The sequence below is a fragment of the Nesoenas mayeri genome (genome assembly GCF_963082525.1).
Source record: "Nesoenas mayeri genome assembly, chromosome: 1".
In the NCBI taxonomy this organism is placed as follows: domain Eukaryota; kingdom Metazoa; phylum Chordata; class Aves; order Columbiformes; family Columbidae; genus Nesoenas; species Nesoenas mayeri.
The window spans coordinates 62548828-62576773 of NC_137541.1; the positions used below are offsets into that span (position 1 = coordinate 62548828).

The following is a 27946-nucleotide window of genomic DNA, read 5'->3' on the forward strand; positions in this document are numbered from 1 at the left end:
GGATGTCTATGTCACCACCAAGTTAGACATGCACCCTGTCCCATACTGTATTCAAATTAGATTTTTTTCAAATAGTAGCTTTCCATTCAATTTTCATTGGCTTAATGATAGGCTCTGTGTTGCATGGGGGCAAAACAAGAGTCTGTCGCATTCGTATGCCATTCTTTTGAAGCAGGAACTTGTTTCTGAGGCCATTGTAACATAACTATGCAAGTGTCAGAGGACACAATAAAGGCTATTATGGTCTTGTGCTTTTTGTGAGCAAAATCAAACAAATGTCCCTGATGGAAAAAGGAACCCGACAGCTGTATGTGATGACCAGAGAATATTTTTGTGCAGTGATACTGTCAGTACCTGGTCTGTTGTCAAACTGAAAAGAATGCTGCCTTTTTTTTTTTTCTGCTGTCAATCAAAGTGGAGAAAACCCCTGTGAATTTTCATGAGATACCTTTGCCTCATTTCCAGCACTTAACAATCCAATTATATTTGGTTTTATGCTAGTGTTCGCCTCTATTGCCATTGTTAGGTTTTTGAGTCAGAGTGATTTTTCCATCTTGATGGTGCGGAAGAAAAATATGTTTCATTATGACTGGTTATAACCCTGGAAATCTTTTCTCTCGCTTGGCTTGATGATGATTTTTTATGTTGCATTCTATACTGATGCCTAAAGTGAAGTAGAATGAACCATAAGGAAGAGAAGCTTTGCTAAAATATAGCCCTTTCCACTGCGTAGCATTATCTTGAAAAAAGTTCACATATTTCTAATTTTATTCCTCCCCCCCCACTATTTTTCAAGTAGTTTTTACAAATGAAGGTTGTTTTTGTAAGGATTGTTTATGAAGCCATTGCTCTTAGCAACCCCTGCTCACCTGTGAGCAAATTACATGGCACAGATAAAGTAGCTAGTTGTTTCTCAATAGGGTGACCTTATAAACAGATTCTGCAACAAGACAAGCTTTTAAATTCCTAACCAAATACATTATGTGAGTAATAAAAAGAGCTCCTCAAAATGGCCACAGAGGCATTTCAGAGCACATTCTTGGGAATATTCACTTGTGCTAGCATTCATTAAGTTTGCTTTCAGCAAAAATTCTCCTGAATGAAATTTTATTCACTAGTCATTATGATTATTACTTTACTATCGTTGAAATAACCAGATGCTTTACATCAGGCTGGGACTTGATTTTGTCTAAGGCTGAAGAAACATCTTATAGGATCTCCAGAGAGTGTATTGTCTAAATATAAGACCAGACTCAGGTAACAGCTCCTGACTGGGAACTGCAAACCCTCAGAGAGCAATGGATTTGTTTACAGGAAAATTCACAGCTAGAAAAGGACGAATGCAGAACCATATCCAATGGTATACCATTTGAACTACAGTATGTTACAATGTTACAGCTCCACTGAATATGAGTATAATTACACATTTTTATGTTCTAAAGGTAGTTTAGGGGATGATAACTAGTCTTACAGATAAAAGAGAATATCTCTACAGATGCAGTTCATTACTATAGTGGACTAGTTTCTCCACACACTGATGAATACACTGGTACTGGACTGTTTGTTTGGGTTTTTTTTAATTTAAAAAATGGCCTAACCCCAATATACGTACCAGGAAAATCTCTGAAGAGTAGGCCATGCCACAGAGCTGGACTCTCAGTTGTGCAACACGTGGACTCCCAGAATGCGAATAAAGCCCTTCCTGAAAAAGTTAAATGAGATTTTTAGTTATGCACACCTGAAGTATGTCTGAAGTCTTGTTTCCTCCAGTCTAGAGGAATATAAAAGAGCAGAGGTACCCTGCGACACTGGGGGAGGATGACTGCAGCAGGGCAGTTGCAACTTTTGGCTTGCTGTGTTAGAAATGAGAGACCAGAGAAGCATGGCCAATTTGAATATGGAAATTGTGCTCAAGTCTAGGCACAAGGAAGTATTTTCAGAGCCAGAGCTCATCTGCTGAAAGCCATGTGTATAATGATGCTTTGTGTGCCTTCCCTTACTGGGGGAAAGCACGTATCCCATGCCTTGGAGGTGATGCAGTTTGACTGGCCAACTTGTAGAGTCCTTCAGCGTGCGGTGACCAGCACTCGCTGCTATCTGAAGCATTGATTCTCAGGTGTACCAGGGTGCCAGGTGCACTGTGGTCATGGTTACAAGGTGCATAATGTTCACGTGCAAAATGAAAAAGTTCCGAGGGGTGGTGGGAAGGAGCTGTTAAAGAGGCAGTGTACCAATCCCTTCTGTTACCCAAACTTCAAAATAACCATTTCTCTCTGCCTGTAGATCAGTCAGAACAGCTTGTGGGCAGCAGAGCTAAGCACAGGGCACTAAGTATTTCTCCTCCTTTGTTGTCTCTTTTCCTGTGTCGTGAAAAAGAAAAAAAATCTGATTAAGTTCTTTGACAATTATAATTAATTAGTCCTTCTTTATTCTTATCTTGTTTGCCTGTGCTTTTCTTCTTTCTACTTTATCTGTCAATCACCAGATCCAATAAAGTACTCAAATTCTTTTTTTAAAAGATTAATGCAGCTTTACAGTTTTTTGTTTGTTTGTTTTGAGAAAGACTTGGTTCCTACTTTTATCCATCCCACTGCACACGTTGTCATGTTCTGGCACTGCAGTCGCTTCTAAGTCCTTGAGCTATCATGTATTCTGTTGGTACTTGAGGAATTGAAAATCAATCACATAGGGTTATGGCTCAGGTTCAGCACAATTCTATTATGCCCACTCCCAAAAGTCAATTCAAACCTTTTGGGTTATATTTCAAAGCCTAATCAAGCTTGCTGTCCAGACTGATTTGGAGCCAACTCACTCTTGTCCATAGATTATATTAGAATATTTCTGTCAGAAACTAGTGTGAAAAAAAGCAGTTTTCACAACAGTAGAATCATTCAGTGGGCATTTTGCAAAGACAAGCCATCAAACCAGGTTTTATGGTAGAGGAATGTTTAATGTTGTGATGTCTTTCTGCATATATGTTTTTAAAAAAATTCATGTAAGTACAAGTGTTCATAACTTTACTCTCTCATGAAAGATGCACCAGTTTACTGAGATCAGTTTCTAGTTCTATCTTGTTAAGCTGACACTGAAAGTATTGCAGATGCAACTCTAAACCTATAAGGTGACTTTCATGTTTTGACCATGTGAACAAATGAGGATGGTGCCTTCAAGGAGATGGGCAAACTCTTCCAAGCATGAGTTGTGCCACCTCTACTTGGTGGGTGCACATGGGACTGAGCATTGACTGTGTCTATCACCTTGCTGGCAGCAAGTGTGAAGAACTCACCCTGAGGATGAAAGAAGTTATGTATGGAGCTGGCCATTTGCAATCCTCTGTGAAAATATGTACCTGTTGTGTGTTGGAGGCAGATCAGTCTCATCCCACTGGGAAGAAATCAGTGACCAGCTCTTAATGATGGCACTTCCGCTGATTTTTAGAAGCCTCCTCATTTGGGGAAATGCTGGTGGTCATTCTATGTGAGCTGAGTGGGCAGATAGATAGGAAACAGCTCTCTCTTTCTATCCCCCATGGGTAAAAGCATTGTTCTGTGACCGACTCTTTGTGTGTCTTCTCCTCCTGTATTCTGCAGAGGCGCAGAGATTTTCTTCAGTGGATGCTTGACTCCCGCAATTCAGCTGACTCTCTGGAAGCTGAGTGTTCTGATGTGATTGGTCCATCCATCACTTCCAGGCAGAACAAAGCACCTCTTGCTGGCAGGACACCATCTGAAAAGGTTCAGAAGATGTTAACAGAGGATGAGATAGCAGGCCAAGCTTTCTTGTTCCTGATCGCTGGGTATGAGACCACCACTAGCACACTGTCCTTTGCCACGTACTTGCTAGCCACCAACCCAGAGTGCCAGGAGAAGGTGCTTCAGGAGGTTGATGCGTTCTCAGCAAAACACGTGAGTACAATGTGCTGGTGTGGAGTTTTGTGCAGGGACCAAGGCAATGTGAATGTCATCATGCCACTGTGGAACCTGCACAACCCCTATTTGTTTCGCTTATGTATGTGTATATTAACATTTTATTAAGATTTTCAGTTAAAATTTCAAAATTAATCTATATTGTTTAGTTTTTTGGAGAGACCTGGTAAATAATGTCACTTTACAGCAACTGAAGAGATGGCCTCATAAATTTATGTCATAGTCAAAGTTTGACCTTTACAATATATATTTACACTCTTGAAATAAACCAGCTGTCATCAGACTCTAAAACTACACATTTCTAATTTTTTTCCTCCTCTTCAGATACTTTTATTGTTTTTGTGGTCAATGTTATTTACTGATCCTGATAGGGACATAAACAGCATTCTTAAAAACCATGAACTACAAAGTTTTGCTTTGAATGTTCATATTTTTTTTTCTTCAGCTGTAGAATATATGTGTATGCTTCAAAAAGAAATCACAATATCTAATTCTCTTATGCTGTGTTCAAATTACTTCTCCTTCACTATCTGTATTTACCAAGGGCATTTATGTTCCCTGGATAACTGTTGACAGTATTTTGTATATCTAGCAGACCATGAAGCAGCCATTCTTCCACCCTACACTCTCCACAAAAGTTGTCAGCTATGACAATTCAGATTAAGGGTCTTTTTCTTTTTATGAACACTTTTATAATGGATCATGAGGATAACAGGAATAAAATGACACCAGGTATGGCTGTCATGCAGTATTTTAGCTGCTGGATTTGCATGATGAAATCCTTAAATATACAGTTTTGGTAGTTTCATACATTTTATGCATTCCATACTCTGTGTTGTACTTACAGAAGAAGAAAAGAGTTGTAGAATTTTCTTCTTTGCTGGTAATAGAAAATTCTCGACTATGCAGGAGTGTGCCCATTCAAAAGCTACCATTTCCCTCCTTTTGGTTGTGCAAACTTAAAAGTCAGGATTTGTGTACACAAAAAATCTTTTCTTTTTTCTTGTATGATAAGGTTCTGAGTGTGGTGGTTCTCCATCTAAGATTCCTTTTGCTCTGAGGGTGCAGATGCATGGCAGCAGTGGAGGCTGGGATTGTGCAATCTGATCCACAGATCTTTTCCTTGGTGCATGCTTCGTACTTCTGGTGTGAGTTAACTCAGTACAATGAAACTGTTGATGTGTTATGTTCTAACTTACAGTGCTTGGGTAATATTCTTAGGTTATTAGCACTACAGTACTCCAGTTGGAGCGTGTTTACTCATTTCATTCAAATATGGCAAGTCTAATTATGCCCTCATGTCGGCTATTTCAACTGATTTCCTCGAGGTCTGCAAAGATGTGAAGGTGCAACTTGGCCTGGATTATGTGCATCTTACTGGTTAATACTGGTGGCAGATTTGCACATAGAAACCTCTATTATGCAGCCCCAAGGAAAATATGGTTCATTGCCTTGCCAGTTCCTGAAAACTGACAGCCTAAGAAACTGAAGTGAAACCACCGGGACAGGTATCTAATATGATAGGTATGCAATGTCATTCATATCTGTCTGCAGATGGGGTTAGGAATTAGTAAACTTTTCCATGTAAGTGCATGGAAAGCTGACTGAAAGCAGTCATTAACTGGTCCATTGCTTACAGATGTTTCATATAGGGAGATAATATACATGGCTAGGTCTATGTTGAGTAGTGTGCTCCCATAGACACAGATTTGTCATCTAGCACAGCTGGTAATGAGGACTATTGGGTGCACACTGGACACACCTCAGGAGTTTATTTTGGGTTAGTTTGAGTATGGCGCCGTGTATCAAATTCCCCTTAGCAGTAGAACCAATCTTCTGGTTTAGTTCCAGTTAAAGGAGCCTTTGCTGCGCACCTGGAGACTGTAGTGTGAACAAGCGCAAGCGACTTGCATGTGAGTGTGCTCCTGATTGAAGACAGAGAACTAAACATAGCCTACATTGTATATGGCCTGCCTGAGCCATCACTACTAGCATTATTTCAGTAACAATCCAATTCAGACATGTAATGCTTGACTCTCTTTGTTCTCTAACAGGAGTACTTCGCTAGTAATTTCAGCTTTTGCAGTGTCTAGGAGAGGTTGTGGAGCTAGAGATACTCATGGCAGAGAAGTTAAAACTTTGTGTAGAGAGATGGCACTCAAATGATTTTTGCAGGTCAGCACTGTACAGTCTGTGTGGTACCTCAACCTGAACTGGTGGCCTTATCCCAAACCATGCTGTCCCATGTCATATATTGGTGGGAAGGACCTTTCAAATCACTTCCCCATACTTTACTAGTTTTCAGGTTTAGCTTTAGATGAGGCATAGATAGCTATATGGCCAAGGTGAAGAGGGAGAGAAGGATAACTATTCATCTGCTGTCCATGATTCCAGGTAATTCATAGATCTAATCTGTACAGCCCCATCCTTCAAAAGATTTCCTCTTATAAATGGTTCACCATTTGAGGGGTGGCAATGCAGTGCTCAAGGAATCCATTCCAGAATAAGAAAAAGGATGCAGCAGTTCATTCCCCTTCGTGAGTGTAATTAACTACATTTAGCCTAGAAAATAGGATCTGTGTGAACGGTTTGCACGTTACGGGAGCAGGAGCTATTTTAAAACCGGGAATATATAGATGCTGTGTTCAGTTGTCATGCAAGGGAGAGGAAGGGAGGGGGCATAGCAGCTACAGGCTCACAGTTAGTTATCAAGTCACTTGCTAAGAAATTTGATTAGGTTGTTGCTTCTGCTCAGCACATCAGCTTTGCTCTTATCAAGGTGCTCTGCAATTTCAGAAAGGGCTTTAGAAGGCCAAAACATGGAGAATGGTACAGTCAGGTTGTTATGACAGGTGGTGAAAGATTGCTTTGATTTGCAGATATGCAAGCGTTGAACACAGTACCCTCTTCAGCCAAATTTATACTCAAGTAATTTTAACCAGAAGATGCTCTCCACTACATCCCCCTTCCTTCCTCCAACCATTTTGGTTGCCTCATGTAGTGTTTTATTGCCCTAATCTGTGATGCAGAGCTATGGTCTGATTTTATAGCAGCTGCTGTGTATTATCCCAGGGATGGCTGTACTTTGGTGGTGGGCAGAGTGATTTGTGTGTTGATAGATCTAGTTTATACAGTCATTTGCTAAAGTTTATAAAGACATTTGAGAGCCATCTGAGAAAAAGTACTATAAATGACAGGCCCAGTTCCAGGGTTTTTGGCACACTAGTCAAAAACTCAGATCACAGTGACCTTGTGAGAGCCAGCGAGGAGAGCAAGGTTGGTCCATCTGGACGTAAAACGATATTTTGGTGGCTCTGCATGGTGTACTTGAGGATACTCCTGATTTTGCTCTGATCTTCATCTGTCTTGCTTGTATAGTGGTTACTTTAGCAGAATGGGGCAGAGCGAAGGAGAAGGAGAAAGCCATGGCACTTCTGTGTTAGAGATCCCTGTGCCAGCTTGATGCAAGCTGCTGTGGTGCGGTGCTGAAATATGAGTTTAGGTGCTGGAAGTGATCTGGCCCCAGTGCTGTGCTGGGAGTTGGGAGCCCAGAGGAAAAGCAGGTCCAACTGACCAGGTTGTTCTGCTGTGTTTTGTCCAGCGAGATTGTGTCAGAGCTCTTCCTGGGAGACCTCTCTTCCTCTCTCCACCACGCTGTCCGAATGCACTGTAAAGATGGCACTTTCAGGACAGTGTCGCCAGAAAATAGTACCTGGAGTGGGTCATTGTTTTTTAGGTCTTTTCTTGGCTGATATCTCAGTGTGGGGGTTGGATGATATCTCTTTCCCTGAAAGTGAGGAAGGGCACCTGGCCCATTTCAGATTCTGTGGACTAGGTAAGCAGGAGAAACCTCTATCCTTGTTTATTTTAAAGGGCAGGATACACCGGTTATTGCCTTCCTCACCTATGTCTGGATTTTTGGGGTATAGGGAAAGGGAGTGCACAGCTTTTCATTGCCTCTGGCAAAGCAGAGAGACTGGTTACTGAATGGTGACTACTGTCACCACACACTGTGTCTTCTCATTCTAACTGTGAATTCCTGTGAAAGACAATTTTGAGCATGATTCCTCTAACAGAAGGACTGAAATTAAAATCATAGAGACTCTGACATGATCCTCTTAATGAATCCCCTGGGGGTGTAGTATGCGTCCCATGAAAAGCCATCTACTGAAAATAAGATGCACCTATTTGCTGCGAGCTTGTTGCTGGGTCTGCATCTTGCTTTGATACCATGAAAACAAAATAAACAAGATTAAAAGAGGGTTAAATATGATCTAGTGGGGGCAGAACGCCTACATCTGTGTGTGTACAAAAGAATACTATTTTCTGCAGGGACTGCAGATCTGTTTCCAGGACAGCAGAGAGGGGTCAGATCCTCAGAAGGGTGTAAACTGGCACAACATGTTTGGTATTAGTACAGGTATGATGTTATACACCAGTTGAGAAGCTAACCTTTAATTTCTATATGCCAGTAAAAGAGGATGGGGGGAAGAAAAAAAGTTGTTATTTCAAGATCAGATTATTTATTCGGTTTGTGTCTAGCCGTCCCTAAACCATTAGAGGCTATAAAGTTGTGAAAGATATGTTTTTATTCACATTAACCAGATAAGAAAGAATACATCCATGGTTTTCACCTTCTCCATTTCAGTCAACAACAACTCCTGTGTGGAGCTCTTAAAGAGCCCTTCAGAAGGCTTAGCAAAAGCACAGTAAACCTGCAGCACACGTTTGTTTGGAGCAGATGGACACTTGCTTCTGAGCCCCACTGCACTCTGAGCTGCTCTGAGTGGTTTGTCCAAAGTTATAGTGCTTAAGGCATGAAAAATTGCTGCACCTTTTATGCCGGGAATTCCCTTAGTATGAGGTCTCTCTTTCTTAACTCTCTTCCCATTTTAGCATTTAAATGTCTTCTCTTACTCCATCTCTTCTCCCTTCTCTCAAGCCTGAGTCATTCCCAATTATAAATTACTTTCTTGTTGTTGTTTTACTGGACTGCACAATTTTAGACAGGAAGAGCAGTGGTAAAAAATAGATTGAAAAAAACATAGGTGATCAAGTTAACTTCTCATAAGAAGTTATTTGATGCCCTGAGGTGATGTGTTAAGTGGCTATGTATGTGCTCCTGATCTGTTGCAAAGTAAACAAATCCACTGAAATTAGGTCATTTTCTTGAGAAAGGGAAAGCAGGTAAGCTTTGGGACAGCTAAGGAGGGCAAAAGATGTATAAGAATGAATTGGTCTGCTTCCATATAATAAAGAAATGCATACCTGAAGGTGTCAAGTGTTAAAAAATCTGGAACAAGAAGCACCCTGAATTCTATCACAGCTTCTGCCCAGGTGAGATTGCATCTGGAGTACTGTGTCCAGCTCTGGGCTCCCCAGTTTAAGAAGGACAAGGAACTACTGGAGGGAGTCCAGCGGCAGGCTATGAAGATGATTAGAGGTCTGGAGCATCTTTTTTATGAGGAGATATGGAGAGAACTGGGTCTGTTCAGCCTGGAGAAGAGAAGGCTGAGAGGGGATCTCATCAATGTTTATAAGTCTCTCAAGAGTGGGTATCAAGAGGATGGGACCAGACTCCTTTCAGTGGTGCCCAGTGATAGGATGAGGGCAATGGGCACAGACTGAAACACAGGAAGTTCCATCTAAACATGAAGAGAAACTATTTTGAGGGTGCCAGAGCACTGGGACCGGCTGTCCAGGAGGGTTGTGGAGTCTCCTTCTCTAGAGACATTCAAAACCCGCCTGGACACATTCCTGTGTGATCTGCTCTGGGTGAACCTGCTTTAGCAGGTAGGTTGGACTGGACGGTCTCTAGAGGTCCCTTCCAACCTCAACCATTCTGTGATTCTGTGATTCAGGAATTATTTACTGCACATTCTCAGTAACAGATAACCGTGTCTTGCATTAACAAATGGGAAGACTTGATACATAACAAGTTTTGGTTTTTAGCTCATATCTACATTAGCCTCTTTTTACATAAAGCACCATGTGAAACAGCTGTATCATAGGCCTAGTGTTAATTACTGAAACTTGCTTAAATACTTGAGAAATGTATTGCTGCACTGATATGTGATGCTGCAGTAGTTCTATGCCAGCCAGGAGAGTGAGGTCTAGTGGAGCTCAGATGGAGTAGCAGCTCATTCCTTATTGCTAATGCCTAGGAATACTTTCAGGATCTCTGGAAAAGGTAAAGGAGAGCACAGGAGTCAGGAAGAGTAAAAAAGTAAATAAAAGTAAATAGATGAAAGGGCAGCTATTACTGTAAAACATTCATTGGAGACTGCAAGACCAGCTGGGTTTTCCTTTCTGTTTTTAAAATGCCAGGCACAGCTCATGATTATCATTGGTTGATATGAGACTTGTAAACATCAGTGTATAGAAGAATGAAGAGCAGGATAAGCCCCATCCTGTCTCTACTCTATCAGTTTTCCTATCCACACAAAGCACTGGCATAACTGTTCAGTGCAGATGTGACTTATCAACATTTTCATCACTTGTTAGAGCCCATAAAGTTTAAAAAAAATTGTAAAGTCCTGTGATATTCTCTCACAATTTAAATAGAAGTTTGGAGATTTTTCTTTCATGGAAATAAATCTTCCTGTTTCTATAAATATTTGCTTTTCTATGGCTCTAGGGCCAAGGAAAATTTTCAATAGGTATAATTGAAAATGTTGACTGGACTGTTTTAATTGTATTCCTGCATGTCAATAATATTGAATGATGCCAGCCCAAAGTCATTAGAATCCATAGTTTCATTTATGAAAAGGTACAATTTAATTCTATTTTAACTGCTATGTGTGGTCAGTTGTGAATGGGCCAGGTTGAACTAGATTGATACATAAACTCATCCTTTATGATTAATGATTTGACATTTTTATCCAATGAGAATGGCAGTTGCTCATTTGGAGTAACTTGGCATGTCATCATTGACTTGAGTGGAGTCACACTGTCTTCCACTGGCTTATGATTCTGTCTTCACATTGAAGAACTCCTTCACTAATATCTCTGCAGTCTAATGGAGATGTCTTATTGCAAAGGAGATTTTGCCATTTAGCAGTTTTCCCTTCCCATGAAATTCCCAAGGAGCAGTGAGAGATAGGACTGTTTTTATGGTGTCTCTGTGTCTGATAGAGTACTTTAGATTTTTAAGCTGTTTATGCAGAGAATCCCCTTGGCAGCACAGACTGTTTTCTCTGAGTATTAGTGAAAATGAGAGGTGAAATTCAGAGAGATGGCACTGTCAGGGAATTACCACAACAATTTGCATGAGTTTGGTGCCTTTCATGCAATATCTCAAGGCACTATGCTCTCAGAAGCTTGCAACTACAGAGACTAAGCTTCACTGAGCAAATATTGCTGTCAGTGGAGGCTTGCATTTATCACAGGAGCCTGAATTGTAAATAGTTTGCAGAAAAAAGTCTGCGGAAGAGAGTCACTGTTACACATGCAGACACACACACGCACAAAACATACAAAAACATTAAACACAAGCAACGTTGCATGGTGGTGGTGTTTATGCTATTGAAGGAAATGACCCTCTAATTTCTTTGTTTGTGTAAGATGATGTTGCAGAGCGTCACATTCACAAGCGTCAGCTGTCAGCAATCGGGTTTGTTGTTAACAAATAAAAAGATGCATTTAAGCATGTAGTGAGTGAATGCTATTAGGTCATGTTTCTGCACTTCTTCATACAATTGCTCAGCGTCTGAAATCAGTTCATTATCTTTGTCTCGTGTTGCTTCTGTACATACAGGTTGAAGATTGCTAAGTTAGTTAGCCCTTTCCTACACTTCCCCCTTTCTCTTAGTGTCTGGAATGTACTGATTTGAATGCCAGCTTTGGACTCAACAGACCCAAAGTCACTTTTCTCAGGCAGAGGTTATTTTGATTCCTAACTCTTCCTAAATTTCAACCACTTAAGGACCTCTGAGACTCAGAACTTTGGTCTCCTCTGACTTGTCTCTACTTTATAAGGAGGGGTAGCGTGAGCAAGTTCTTGTGCCCAAGCCTACTTCATGTTCTCCCACTTTGCCACAAGCCTCTTCTGACACTCCATAGCTGAGGGGAAGCACCTTGTGGGGGAAGCCTGGGCTCAGTTTGCTCACTCCACAAGACTTTGCAGGTATCTCCTTGCACAAGTTGCCCTCTGTCCCAGGCACCCTCACAGCACCAGCCAGAGAAGCTGTCCTGGGGGCCTTTCTGGAAGATCCCTGTTGCTTCTGGGACACTTTACAGAAGCTGTGGTTTGTAGGCAGCCACGGTCATCCTTTGGCAGAAGCACGGGCAAGCAGGAAGAGTGTGAGCAGCCAGGAGCTACGTGAGGGCAATTTCGTTTGCTTATCACGTATTTGTAGTTCTTACACTTTATCTGCAGGTCTCTCTTCTCCACAGGTACCTACCTCTTAAACAGATGAACACTTCTGGGAGAGTCAGGCTGTTTATAATATGGAAAGAGTTGAATTGATCAGCTGGTAAGACCAGGGTATCTTTTAGAAATGTTTTGGCTTTGGGTATGAAAAAACCTTATTTCTTTCCCAGGGAAATCCTTTTGACAGGTGAGAACTTGTGATTCTCTGTGGCCTGGAATGAGGTGTTGTTGAGATGATTAATGTGCCCACATTTCAAGGAACTTTTTGTTGTTGTTGACATTGCAGGGTTCATTTACCCCTCTTCACAAAAAAAAAAAAAAGTCCTTTATTTTTCCATTTGTTCAGTTCATGCTTATCAGTCTCTTGCCCATGAAGACTAATTTATCTTTTACTTGCAATGTCACGTGTTGCTCAGTGACTCTGTCTTATTGCTATTCTTGAGCAAAACTGAGTCTCAGGTAATGTATGCGAGACAGATACTCATTTTCATCCCTGAATTTTCCTGGTATTTTGCCATCCTCATAATAATTGACCCACTATTACTGCTACAGGGTTCATGTTAAAGAATAAATTTTTCTAGTGACATGGAACATTTAATGGTGAAGATCTTAATAACACAGTACTTTAAATGCAATTAGACAGATTTGTTTAAAGAGGAAGTAAAGGGAAGGATGCACCTTCTTCATCTTTCTGTTCCTTCCCCCATACCCTCCATGTGAGGCTTTTATGGAGGAAAGAGCATATTTGTTTTTAATCTAAGGAAAAATATCACTGTTAAGTAAGAAACTGGGTAAAGTTTTATTGAGCATTTGTATCCCAGCTGCTCCTGTGTACCACTCTGGACATTACTTGACAATCAACATACTTCCTCCAGAGACAGAGAAAACCAAATTCATACCAACATCAATGTTTAATCAATACTAACTACCAGTATGAGTGTTAACTTTAGCTACAGGTAGGTCACATTATTTGCAGGGTAGAGCATAGTTTCAGGTAGAATTGATAGATCAAATTTTGCACTGGGCAGCTGAGCCTTGCAGAAGTGAATAAGGAGATAAGCTCAGCTTCCTCCATGGCTTTGGGAGGGACGTATTCTCACTGGTCTTCCCAGAGGAGTTATGTGTGGCAGAAAGAGAGGTGCACATGGCATGACTTCTCAGGAGTGGGGATGCCCTTCAGGGGTGTAAGTGTCTGATCTTTTTATGGCAACCTGTCTAGCTCTCAGGAGTTTTTTGTATGTGAAGTAGAGGTCAAGTCCAGAAAGGTATTATGCTTCTCTCTCTCTCTCTATCTTTATCTATCTACCTACCTACCTACCTACCTATCTATCTATATTTTTTTAATGGGTGTTAGGCATCAAAAAGTTTTTCATAGAGTATGTGCTGCTGAGTTGTAAATACCTACCAATGAAAGGGAGGACAGCCAGCCATAGACACAACCTCAGATGCAAAAAATCAGAGAAACCAAACCATCTGGCCCTGAGAGAACTTACAAATGAGAGAGGGTGGCCTTGGGCACCTGTGTCAGAACCCCACACTGTGTCTCAGAATTAGCAGCCAATCGCATTCATCAGGCAGGAATTTGTCTCCTGGGGAATACGAAACACTAAACCATACAGAGAAGTATTTTCAAGCTCTGTGTTAGTAGGCATCCAGTTGGAATGAGATCCTGCCATGTCCACAGCGTAACAGGCAGATTCTTCAGGGGATGAAGATGATGGACCAGCCCTGGCATCCTCATCTGCTGTGGGGGTCTCTGGTGAGCCATCTACTTCTGAGATGCCTTCAAGACTCAGGGATAAAATCTTGCTTTAATAGCACTTTACTTGGTCAGGACAATAGCAACTTTTGAGATTTGCAAAAACAAGTATCACTTTCTTGGTAAGGACTTTTCATGGGCAGAGGAAGAGACAAGGAGAGGTATTGGGGAACAGCTCATAAAACAAAAATGGCTAACAAGTCGTGTGTGTGTGTGTGTGTGTATGTGTGTGTGTGTGTGCACATGCCTGCATATGTGAGAGAGGAGGAGGGAGAGAATGAGTCATGGCTGAAGAAAAGAAGGTCTTTCATGTGGAAGTTCAACATAGATTCCTGAATTGCACATACTATGTGCATTAAGGTGCAAAAGCTGAGCTGGGGAAAATACATGCCTAATTTGTCAAGAAACAGCAAATCCCCAGCAGCTACCACGCTGAAATTAAACTTGTATTCAGCATATTCATGGCTAAAAAATGATCTTAGCTTGTATGAATGTGAGGTCAAAATGGAATTTTTCCTCCAGGTATGTACATAAATTAGGTAGCATTAATAGGAAGTAACCAGTCCATTTATTTGTCAATAAGCATTCAAAGTGAGGGCTGAATGAGCCTGTGCCAGAAGGAATGGAAACTAGTTTGCATTTCATGATTATGTAAAGCAGTTCTTGGTAGAATGAACTTCTTGTGACCTTCTCCCCCCACTTTATTTTTTCCTTCTCTACCACCCTGGCAGAACATATGTATTTAAATAATTTCCATTTATAACAATGTGTTTTTGTGTTACTTTTAATCAGCGAGAGATGGCTTTTGTATTGTTTGTCCTGCTTCACCTTATGCTTCCCTTTTAATACTGAAAGAAAGAAAATGTGGTATTTCTGGGTGTGCCCTTGCTCTAGAAATGTAGTGGTCTTCCAGTGATATGAGTGAACGTTTCCTTACTTAACCAGATAGCAAGACTGGTGCAGAGGGAGTAGTCAGGAAAACACAAAGAAAAGTAGGAAATTCATGCTATTTAAGGAATTTTCCATTTCACACCAGTTAGCGGATTTTACTGTCTCAGATGATACCTGTTTTTTCACTAGTATTGGCAGCTAGTTTGATGCCTGATTTTCAAACAATGAGTTGTGGGTCTTTTCCAAAATCAAATCCTTTAAAGAACTGAAAACTTGTCCCTCAGTGTAATTAGTCACATTTTGAATGTTTTGGTCCATGCCGCAAAATGCTTTCCAGGGAAATAGGCTGGTCAGAAGTGGAATTTCACCACTGTAGCAGCTGCCAAGATAGCAGTTCGGGGCCTCGGTCAGGGGAGACTGAGAACTTTTGTACCCTAGAAACACCGATTGCTTGTATGGACTGGACTGTTGGTTTCTAGCCAACACTGAATGGATAAATAGGTGCTTGAATTAAGACTCCTTTAATAACTGGTACCAAATTCTGCAATTTCCTTAGTCAGGTCTCAGATGTGATGAGACTGAAAACTCAGTTGCTTTCTCAGTTCTAGGAATTATCCTTCATGGCTGTCTCTGAGGCATAGTGCATTAGGGCACATTGCACAAGCAGAAGAATTAATTCTTCAGAAATATTTACTCGATACTTTCCGCCTGTGTAAATCTCTGCTTTCAGAATTCAACAAAATAGTCATATTAATTTATATGTGAAACATTTTGATTTTACATGCATCTTAAACAAAAAATTAATTTCAGAAAAGTTTCTGTTAATAGATGGGAAAATACAGAGCGTGCTTTTTTTTTTTTAATGCAAAACACACACTCGGTTCAAAAGAAGGATTGCATTAAAATTATTTTGACCTTCTGGTGCAATAGAAATTTTGAATAAACTGTAATATATTTCTCGATACTCCTAGTTACACTTCAAATTTAAAGGATAAAATTGAGAAGAACTGGAAAAGTTCTGAACGTGAGGGAATTATCCGCAGCCCCTTGCTGCTGCTGTTGATCTAAATGAAGTAACAAGGAAGTAACAAGGTGTCAGAAAGTCATTTTATTGTGAGCTGGAACAAAACACTTTTAAGAGCTCTTGCTTTTTGAAATTTGTTTTCAAGATGTGTTAAGTTCATATGCACTCAGGATACAATATGAAGATTGTGCAGTCAGGATTGAAGATTTAATAGCCTGATAAGTAGAGAACCTTACAGATAATTTCAAGGTGTTAGTCTAAACTTGCTGTGCCTTTAATCTTTTGGCTTTCTGGAGAAAGTAAAAAACCAAAAGCTGACTGTTTTAGTATCATAGAGCAGTCATGGAGAAAAAATTTCTTCCAGCAGAGCAGCTTTTAAATAAATGATTACCTTTTTTTATTATTTTTTTTTTTTTTCCCCCATGCTGGGGAAAAATAACTGTAAGATGGATTTAAAGGGAAGTGAATTTACTGAGTGTCCTGCATCTTTCTCTCTCACTAATTAGTAACAGTCAAATGCTCTTGTTCTGCAGACAATGACTACAAAGAAAAGGATAAAGAACTTGGGAAGGACTCTAGAGCCAAAATAATTAGGCAATTTATCATTTAGGATACTTGGACTCGTGCAAAGCAGCATTATTTACCACAGGTTTCCATTTCTTCTAACCGGGTGTGAAAAATACTGCTACATTGACTAGGAAATGCTCTTACTGCTTTTTCCAACGTGCATTGTGCCAGGGAGGTTCAGTTCAAAGTGTGGTGTTCCTCCCAGTGATTTTTTTTCCCTCAGTGATCTTCAGAAGCAGCCTTCAGCTTCTAAAACCTCAAACCAAAATAAGATTAAAGTGCCCAATATGGGGTAAAAAATGGGAGGGAAAGAGAGAGGGGTTTCCACTGGGGAATTTTCACTTAACAAATGAAAGCCTTTGCTTTGTTTCAAAGGAAAAATTGCCAAGTGGACGCACATCTTAATCACATCGGTAGCCAGCTGAGGTGTTTATGCTAATTTCCAAAGGTATGTAAGTGTAAGAATAAGGGGGTCCAAAACTGCTGGCTCTGTGATGTGAAAAACACAAACGTTTAAGCACCACGGGCAGATAGCTCTGATGTTGTTTCAGTGTAAGGGGAGGAGGGGCGAGTAGTCGCAAGGGGTTTGCTCGAATTTCACTTCACAATTTGCCAGCAGTATGAATGCCCCTTCACCCAAAGGTGAGTTTTTCCATTGTTTTTTCCAAGGATGAGTTCTTGGTTAGCCCTTTGTGGTTTGTCAAATTATGGCACTCTCCCAGTTCCGTGCCATTGCCCTCTGCTCTTAAAGATTATGTCTCCACAAGCAGCTTTGCTTGCGATGGATGCTCTGGAAACATTCAGACTCCCTGGATTGCACCACCAAAGTCTCTGGTACATGGTGACCCCGGGGCTGAATTTCCACCAGACCCCAAGGGTGGCCAGGGGTGTTCACAACTCACTCCAGTGTATGACGCTTTGTGCTGCAGGTACTTTGTGGTGCTGGCATCCCTATAATGTTTATAAATATATAAAGGGTGAGTGTCAAGGGGATGGAGCCAGGCTCTTCTCGGTGACAACCGATGATAGGACAAGAGGCAATGGATACAAACTGGAACACAGGAGGTTCCACTTAAATATGAGAAGAAATTTCTTCTCAGTGAGGGTGCCAGAGCACTGAAACAGGCTGCCCAAGGGGGTTGTGGAGTCTCCTTCTCTGGAGACATTCAAAACCTGCCTGGACACATTCCTGTGTAAGCTCATCTATGTGTTCCTGCTCCAGCAGGGAGATTGGACAAGATGATCTTTTGAGGTCCCTTCCAATCCCTAACATTCTATGATTCTATAATGCTTCCAGTAATGGAAGAAATTGTGCTTTAAAAGTTATCTCACTCTACCTGCCCAGTAGAAACCAGCCAGCAAAGACACCCCTGCTGGGAGGGGAAGTGGGGAGGGAGAAGGTGATGTTTAAAAGCATTTTATTCCCTGCCTGGGAGAAATACACAAATGTGCACTGCCAGGCTGTCGTAGGTGAGTGCCACAGAGTGCTTTTAAGTGGCACAGCTTGACACCAGTTGCATGCATGACTGTCACAGGTTGTGGGTTTTTCCCCTAACAACTTGTTATTTTAAAACTTCTGTGTGTGTTTGATACTTTCTTTAATAAGAAAGTCATGATTACCAGCAATTTTCTATGGAGATATGAGGAACAAGAAGTAGTAGGTTGTTACCTAAAATACTGCCTGTCGCCTGGGTGAGCTCAATGTGAGATAAAATGCATGATTTGGCTGCAAACATGGAGTGCTTGATGCCTCACCAAAGGAGTGTGTGAGCATACCTCCATGGATGTGGCTACCATGTCAACCAAGAAAAATTCCATCATTTGTCAGTTTTTGTGACGTGTCATGATTTGATGGATGTTTACGTTGATTACTTGTGTTAAGCAGAGCAGGCAGCTGATATTTCAGGGCCTTTGTGTTGTTTGACTTAGAGCTAGGATCCAGATATCTTTGAAGTTACTTTCCATATTTACAAGGGATGTGCGAACTGTCTTTTAGCCCAGCAGGAACGGAGCAGCAGGACGTGGCTCCTGCGTTCACAGCTCCTGGAGCTGCATGGACAGTGGCAGTCCCTTGCCAAGCTGGGTTGGCCATACATCTGAAGCTGTGCCTGGTGCTTCCTAGTCTCCTTTGTTTTCCTTTTCTGATCCTTTTCCTTCTCTCCTGAACACCTGAATCTCTGCAGAGAACTACCTAGAGAAACCACTCTGCCCACAGATGCCTTATGCACAGCCTTGCTTGACATTTTGAACTGTGAGGGTCACCTGTGTAACTTTGCACAGGAGCTGTCATCCTCCTTACTTGATTCTGTAATGGGCCTTATCTATTCCTTGTATTTACCCAGAGAGGTGAGTAGTTGCTTTATCTACAGCTTTGATCAATGTTTAACCCAACATTAGGCTGAGACTCGGCCGCTTTGGCACTGCAGACTTCTGCCAGTGAGAGGAAGATACTGTATCTTTTCTAAATATTTTAGGATACTTTAGCACTTTTCATATGATAACACCCAAATGATATCTAAATACTAACCTCTAAATGTACCTACAGGGCTTGTAATGTTAATGGCCCTGCTTCTTCAGGCTGAGGCACAAAGAGTTTAAAAGTTTTGGCATGGGAAATAAAGGAACTCATCAAGCTGTATTTGCATATTCTGGTTAACTTACATCTCACAAGGAATCCTTTATAAAATCATCTGGTGTTTGTTTCTCCCATGGGTTTAAGTAAAAATAGAGTGATTTTCATCAGAAATCCAGATCACTGAAGTCAATAGGTCTGCTTGTGTGCACAAATTAAAGGATGTGTATGCATCACCCTATGCAAGGACAGGCAGGCAAACTGTGTCTTCACCAGTGTTTTGAGCATTCTCTACAAAGCACACTCACATCCATTCTGTAGGGGAGAAAAAAAAGAGGTATTGTCTATGAAACACATTAAGTCATAGAATTTAAGTTTAGGAGTTTGTTACTGTGCGGTCTAATCTTCTGTACAACCATGGGTGTAAGACTTCACTGAATTAATTGTTTGAATTAGTACATCTGTTTAAAAAAAAAACCTCCCAGTTGTTTTAATTAGGTGGCATAAAATGTCCTTCCTGATTCTGGAAATGAAGGATCCCAAGAAGAACAAGCGAAACAAAGTGCTTTAGTAATCTTTTTAATTATCCATGTTCCATTGTTGCAAGTTCTGCTGTTCTAGAAATGTTGGGCAGAACTGTCTTCAATGTGTTTTCTTTATTAAATTGTGGAACCTTCCACATTTTGCGTTAATTAAACATATAAATCCTACAAACTGTATCCAGGGTAACTGCAAACCAAGAGCCTGATTCTCAGTTTACAGTTATGCCCTCTTTCACCACTTCTGTAAAGGGAATGGACTGTCAAGGTGCCCGTACATCATCCTCACACTTCATCTGCAGCAGTATTATCATCACCTTATTCCTGCGTGATGCTATCTTGTCAACACATAAACAAGCACTTGCAACTATGGTAAGGCCTGTTTATGCTGCCATAGTAGGAGCTTAGTGCAACTGGGAATTGGGCTTGAAAGACACATCTCTTGTTCTTACAATCCAGTTATTTAAAGAGTAATGTTCATCTTGCTGGCAAGGAGTAGAAAGCAAACCAGTGATACAGAAAACAATAAGAGAAAGAAAAGAGAAAACATGACACATTCCATTAAGCTTTCCTTATTAGGGGGAAGAACATGGATGTTTTTGTCGTGCTGTGTACTGACTTTGATACAAGAAATGTAGCCCATGCAAAATAATAGATTTTCTTACAAAAGTTAAAGATGGAGTGGAAACAATATTTTTTAAATTCTTTACTATTTACACTACCTTTTTTTGTATTCTCTATTGAAGTGAAGTAAGAACCTTGGTATAGGAATGCAGATAATTTGATTAAATTTTGGATCTTACCAGAGGTTAGGCTTGTAGAGTAGTGATATAGAGGTGCCTGTCATTTAGGCAATCTGTAAAGACTTGACCCAAAGCCTCAGGAGGGTGCTGCTTTGGTTCAGATCCTAAGCGAAATCAGTGCTGTGCTTTTATAATCAAGAGGCTGCTGTGGCTGGGCTAGGAGTTACAGTTGTACGCTCAGCCCCAGAGGACCAGCTGCTCTGCTGTAAATTGGGCTGATACTGAGGGTGAGTGAGAGGCACAGTAAACATACAGAGTAGCAGTAAATGACAAGAGGATATGATATGTAACATTAGCCAGGCTCAGTGTTTGCTTAGGTTGTAGAATCGTCTTTTAAATCAATCTTTTATTATCAGTGGAGCCTTAGCAGTGCACTTAAATAGAGAACAATGCAAGGACACAGAGACTCAGTGCAAAGTGAACATCCTACTTTCTCTCTGAGCTCTGATTTTACAAGAAAAACCATAGATAGAGATCCAGGTCATAACGTTCAGATGTGAATGTGTCCCATGTTTGGTAACATTTGGAACTGGGCTCTGATTTCATTCCTGTTCCTGCTGTAAGGGTTCATCTTGCCACCAGTCCTGACATCATGCATAAACAGGGCTGGGAATATCATGCCAGGGGTCCTCCAGCTTCTACCTTGATTTTTCTGGCAACAGAAAATTTGCCATGTATTTGTTTAATCTCTTCCAATACTTAATTATCCTTATCTTAAATAAAGTTCAAGTTTGTTTCAGTCTTTAATTTGTTGCCTTCAGATTCCCCTGAACTTCCATCATTCTTTGACTGATGTACAGGAGACCTTTTGCATAGGAGAGCTATTTTCTCCTCACTGTAGGACTATAGTCATAAGCTGCAGTGATATCACCTGTTAGTGTTTTTGTGTATTGAAACTGTCAGTCTCTAAAAATCTTTTCTTTTTTTCTTTTTTTCTTTTTTTTTTTTTTTTAGTAAGCTGGACAGTTTATGTGCCTGTTTTCAGAGGTTCACCTGTGTTTTTAACATCCTTTGGAAAATAGGAATATTAGAATTGGATGGAGTATTCAAAAGGCAATCTCCACCAGTGTGTAATATTATCTCACAGACCTGGTTATGCTCACTGCACCCTTGTTTCAAGTGCTGTCATTGTTGTTGGAGTTAAGTGTTTCCAAGTGTTTCCAAGAGTGGACTTGATGATCTTTGTGGGTCCCTTCCAACTCAGGACAAATGCTACTAAGCCCTCGTATGCATCTATATGCATCTAAATATACGTACACTTAGAACTAAGCCCTCATGTGCATCTATAAGGATCTAAATATATGTATACTTAGATATCCTTCAACACTGGACTATGCTATGGGATGGCAATTATAGGCCAGAATGCCCTCAGCAGTAGATGGTTTTTGAAACGGAGAACTTTATTTTCCAAGTCAGCAATGGGGCGAAAGGGTTCCATTTCAATGCATTATCCAAAGGGTACCACTCTTCAGTGGTGCAGTGTGCCTCATCTCGTGGTCCAGCTCCGCATTACTGTCAGCATTGCAGTAATCAAACCAAGCTATAAGATTTTAACCTCTTCATTTCTGGAGTGCATGAAGCAAGAAGAGAATCGAATGAGCTCACATTGCCAGCTGGTGCTAGGAGGTGTCCCCACTGTGCCAAGAGATACCAGACTGAATGCAGGTCCATCCAGTGAACACAAGAGATGTTAACTGGAGTGGTTTAGGTTTGCTGCAGAAGGGAAAGCTGTAGGACATGGATTTACATTGCTTTTCAGAGTGACGTAGGAAACAGATCTTGAAGTTAAAAATCCAGCAGGGCTTGTGAATGTATTTTGTCTGGATTCAGAGAGGGGAGAAGTAGGGCTGCCAAAGGAACATTCAGAGGTATAATGTGCAGTTAAACCTGCAGCACTCGTAGGACTGGACAACCACTAGTTAAAGCTAGTTAATTATTTAGGAAAAAAATTATGAAGTATAAAATATTCAAACTGCCTGTGCCTGATGCATGCCAGTGTCACAAAGGCACACACACCTGGTTTATAAATTCTTGCCTATTTATTACATCTTTTAAAATACTTTTTAATACTAATGATGGAATAATATTATTTGTGAAACATTATTAATAAACAAAATATAGGGGAGAAACTTTGCTATTTGTTTCTTCCAGAGGGAAATATGACTGCTTTCTTTAAAATGAAAATCATTTACAACATTCCTTAGCTCTCTCGGAAATGAATAACTTGCTAAGTGTTGTGATAATTGTGCAGAAAACCCATTGCGGTAACAGAGTGTAGCTACAAACTGACTGGGAAATTGGTGCCTTGAGTCTGAAATTACACGTTGCAGTTACCAGGCGTCATTTCAGATTAGCTGTACCTGTCTCGTGGGCAGCTCATCGGGAGCTGCGCTGGTGAGTCAGAGAGAACCTACCATTTTCCTCCATTGGAAGTTGGCCTGGCGTAGAGGGCTTAACTTAAGGAACAAAGGCAAACTAAAAATCAGGCTACGCTGATCTGTTGAGCCCAGAGACAGGGTCTGCTAGAGGAGCAGTTTGTTGGAAACCTCAGCAAAATAAAAAGATCTCGCCTTCTCCAAACGCTAGGAGATGGTGTTAGGCAGCTTACATAGCCAGCGACAACTCTCGAGTACCTGGCACTCGCCTGAACTCGCTGTCGACATCTGTACACCTGCTCTTAGCAGGCAGAAGGCAGCATTTCTCTGACTGTATCTAAAAATGGCATTTCTCACCAAAAAAAAAAAAAAAAAGAAAAAGAAAAAGAAAAAGAAAAAAAGACTGTTAGTCACGGTATCTTTGCCAAACGCCATTTACATGTTGGCTGCTTAAAGACCCATCTGCAGCGTCGATCGCCTGACATTGGTTCACTTCCTGTCCTAAATTGCTGAAAAATCCCAGAGCATAAAATGCTGGTGCCGTGGCTTTTCATCAAATCCATGACCTTCTCCCTCCCTGTTGCTCTTGACTTGCCTTCCCATGGCCTGTCCTTCTGGGTCTCCATGATAAAGCTGGGTTGGGTGAGACCTCTGGACCTGGCCCTGCAGACATCAAAGCTGGCACTTTCCACCTTCTCTGCTTGCAAGGCCATATATACTTGTATTTCCACAGTTGTGATCTGAAGTCCTGACCCAAATCTGAGGACCATTGCTGGGTGTGTGTGAGTAGTTGGAGTCACCTTGGGGAGCAGGACTATCTGTATGCGGAGACACACATTTTGAAAGTGTACTGAGGTCCTTCAGGGTACAAGTTTTATAAACGACAGATATTATAAATCCTGACTGCCTGATGGCAGGCACTAGAGTGGAACATTTTGTCATCAGTGCTTATTATCTCAAGATTCTTAATTAGTTTCATTGATAATTTTGTCGCACTCGAATGTTTCAAACGATTAAATATTTCAGTGCTTGTTTGGTGGAAAGTCTTTCTGTTGTGTGCAGCAGGACATAATGCCAAGCTCCAGATTGTGGGTGGAGAAGCTGTGTTCACTATCCCTTTTGCAGTCCCTAGTGGGAGCAGCTTTCTGAGCACTGAGGTTGGGTCTCATCGCGGCCAGTTGCAGAACACCGAGGGTGCTGGTTTAGGAGTACCAGAAGGGGGAATGGTGAAAAAGCCTAATTTTCCCTCCCAGCCTCCCAGCTTTGAACGCAATATTTTTCCTCCACTGTCTAGTCCAGCATTCAGGTGTCCCAGCTGAATGAACAGGAGTCATTTGCCTGAGTCCTGCAGAGAAAAATATTTCAGCTAGATGGGTTTTCCAAATTTAAAGAATTATACCTGGTGGAGGCAGCCTGCAGTTTTCTTTCCCTCTCCTTCACACTTGTGCTGAGGGCAGTGGGTTCCCATGACATGGCTACAGATCAGTGAGTCTCCGTTTTGCATTTAATGTGCATTTCTTCGACTCCTGCCCACCCTCCTGGCTGGGGTCAGATGTACCTCCAACATCTGCACACACGCCCCCCAGCCAGCAGAGCACAGGGCCTGTTTTAATCCCTTGAAACACTAACAATAGCTCATGTCCAAGCTAAAACCTGTCCTGAATCACAGGGATTTTCACCACAGCACAAGGCGTGGCTAGTTTATATAAAGAAAAAAAATTAAAAACCAAACCAAAATAAACAAAAAAAACTCACCAAACCCCTTTAAAATATCACTGTTTACTTAAGTCATAGGCCTGAATGCTGAATGTCTGTTGTAAATGGATGGTATAAATTCCCTATTTGCTTTAGCAGAAAATTTGGCTCTTTGCCTTGAGACTTTTAAGAAGAGAATGTTTTAAACTGTTGATTAGGAGATGCAGCACATTCATATCATTTCTTTAATCAGATTACTTTTTTCATCTTTTTCATTTTTTATTTTTATTTTTTTTAGACCAAGTTGTGTGGTTTCTTTCAGAGCCCTGTTCCTTGAGTGTTCCCCATAGGTGGAATGTAATTAAACTCCACTGGCATCTCCCCCTGCTGGGATTTAGACTAGGGACAGATCTTTAGGAAGCATAAAACAAATACTGTGAAAAAAAAAGAAACCTTGTTAGAAGAGTTGCCAGAGAATCAGCTCTGCTCCATTTACAAGCTGATAGTTTTGAAAATCTGCCCTTTCTCCTTCTGTGAATTGGTTTCTAGAAATTGTTAATTAATTTTTTAAACACTGGGGGCATGGTGGGGGCAGAGGGAGGCCCACGAATCTTTCGCAGCACTCATTCTGCTCAGAGGCTGAGAGTTCACGTGTCGAGAGAAGCACTTTCTGCCTCAAACCCTGGCTTTTGCTTGAAATAATTTGGTGGGGAAGGCACCGCCTGGACGGTGCTGGGGAGGGAAGGCTCCGACAGCAGTGGTAAGCACAATGGATGCTTGAGCCCTCGTGCGTCCTAGCATGAGGGTGACCTGTCCCTTGGGAAGCTGCCATCACCGAGGATGTGGGGCAGCTCCTTCCCCATTGCCAAGGGCGTGGGGCAGATCCTTCCCTGGCCAGTTTCCCTCTGCCTGGCCCTGTGAGCAGGTATGGCCTTGTGCTGCTCCTGTCAGTGAGGGACTGCTCCCTCACAGCTCCTGCAAGGCTATTCCCACACTTCACCTCATAGAATCATTTCGCTTGGAAGAGACCCTCAGGATCATTGCGTCCAACCATAACCTAACTCTAGCACTAAACCATGTCCCTAAGAACCTACCTCAACTACCTCCAGCTGCAAAAACACCCTGAAAAAAACAAAAAACCAAAACCCTGCCTCTCAGTTCTGGGGGTATAAATGAAGAATAATCTTGTCAGCTCAGGGTGTTACTGTGCTGTAACCAGGAAGAGAATCTGTCCCCAGATATTGCTTGACTAATGGCTATCAAAGGCAAAAGTGAAGTAATAATAGTTTGGGATCAGGTCCTAGCTGAGATAGTGTATATATTGCAAAACAAACTGTACCATAACAGGATGGTCCTTCTGCCTCAAGATTTAAGATGTTCTCTTTGGAATCAAGAAAAGTCCTGATGCAGGGAATTATATATTTCTCACCTGCCTGATACGAGACCACTTCCACTTTTCTACATACTCTTGCGACAGTGACATGAGAGTCCTTATTTCTTGGTCGGCGAAGTCTGTCTCTGTGGATGGTGGAGCAGAGCTCTCAGCCTGGTGGAGGAGAAGTGTGTTGTGCTGCTTTCCTCATAGGGCAGTTTGCTGAGACCTAAGGTGGCTGCAACCCTGTGTCAGCTGGAAAGTATGTTTTCTTCTAATAGTCCTTTGCTAAGTGGTGATAGGAGAAGCAGTATTAAGAGATTTTTTTTAATTTATTTTAAATCAGTTGGGGAAAAGCATACAGCTTGCAAGCAATAGCTAGGAGCATTTAGAGCTTGTAGTCCAGTCAAAAGGAGTTTTTAGTGGTTTATGTATTAACTCAATTTGCTTATTTTTCCCCCACCACCTTTTTATCTCTGCCAATTGCTTTAGTCCTTTTCTCCCCCCTTCTCCCCTCCATTATGTGTCCAGTCTTCCATGGTCTGTATTTCCTTCTTGCTCTCCTTTGTGGCGTTAGTCTAACTATGGCCCCTTGCGTGCAAGAGTGCTGGGCTCTGTGCTGCTCCCTGTTTGATGAGGGAACTTTCTAGGTGTCAGTCAACGAGTAGTGTCAGAGTGACCATATAGAAGCAGGATGTTCCAGTAACTGTTGTGATCTGAAATTGCACTTGCTCCACAGGCCACACATAATTTATAAAAATAAGTACCCAAGTGCACTATGAAAAAACAATCCGTTCTGTGCATCTGTTCACTGCTATTAGGAGTATTAATCTTCAAGAGCAATCCATTATTTTGTGAAGTACCTTACTTTGTTAGAAAAACAAGAAAACCAACACTTTTAATCTCCTGAAGCTTTTAATGGCATCACAGGATGCAGGTACTTGAGACACTGATACCTACAGCAGTGGGATGAAATGGCCTTAGCTTCTCCGTACCGTTGACCTGAAAAAAAGCAGAAAACAGAACTGTGCCATTTTAAGAGGATTTTGCCAGCAAGGACATTTTTTGTAAGCACATCAGGTGTATGCACTTGGGCAATAAAGGCTATAGATGAGAGAGAGGTCTGTGCTTTGAGCGCTCTGAATTTTCTATAGCTGTATATTAAATTCAAAATAGCAGTCTAAGCTTACCTTCATCAGCAAAGACTGCTGAAGCTGGGGGATAACTGTGGGGTGTGAAGTAGCTGAGACACCTTATAGGTGCAGTGTTTTGGGCACCAGCGAGGCTTCTGCATCAGCTGCTAAAGTACAGCAGTGGAAAGAGCAGCAGCAAGCTGGGAGCCGACTGTTCACCTCTCTGTGTAGCCAGAGATAAATTGCTGCAGCAAAATTGTGAGCAGTGTCTTGTAAAGAGGATGGAGAAGCTGTGTTGGGGGTTGAGGGAGACGAGCTGTTTTTTGGATTTGTCTGGAGCAGAGTGAGTTCAGGGTGTTCTGACATGTTCCAGCCGCAGCAAGACTAAGAAATGGAGGCGAGGAGGCTTCCCCACTGCCAGATATGTTATTATATGATAATTGTATTATAAGTAGCTATACTTTATGGATCGTTTGTCTCTTCATGCTGTTTGTGTGGCCTGTGTACGGTGTGGGGATGTTTCTGTGCACACAAAGTGGCGAAGCTAGCATTTGCTGCCATACTTTTGCATCTTCTCTAATGATCGCTATAAATTTACCTCTTTCCTTTTTGAACTACACAGCCAGCACTGTAATAAAATGCTCTTTGTGAAGAGAATATTGAAGAGAAGAAGGGGGGGAAAAAGAGGGCATGGATGTGCTTAATAAAAAAAGATTCTCTGCACTATCGCAGGTGCGGTTGATGCTGTTTAGAGCAGTCACTCATCTCACTCCAAATAAATAGTAATGACTGTTTCCTGTGACTGTGCTGTGAATCATATTCAGTCCATGCAGGGGAGTAGAAAATAAAGCTGCATGCAATCCACATGAGATGGTGGCTCTTGTAATATTCAGCAGTTGGGCCTGGTTAGAAGCGTTTC

At 41.4% G+C, this 27946-nt stretch overlaps 1 protein-coding gene across 1 annotated transcript in view; it reads left to right on the top strand.

Annotated features, from left to right (window-relative positions):
• The window catches only part of TBXAS1 (thromboxane A synthase 1), a 234494-nt gene that overhangs the window by 165227 nt on the left and 41321 nt on the right, over positions 1–27946 (top strand). Inside the window, exon 9 of the mRNA XM_080343746.1 lies at positions 3591–3905. Within this exon, the coding sequence (XP_080199872.1) occupies positions 3591–3905 (315 nt within the window). The remainder of the gene's footprint in view (positions 1–3590; positions 3906–27946) is intronic.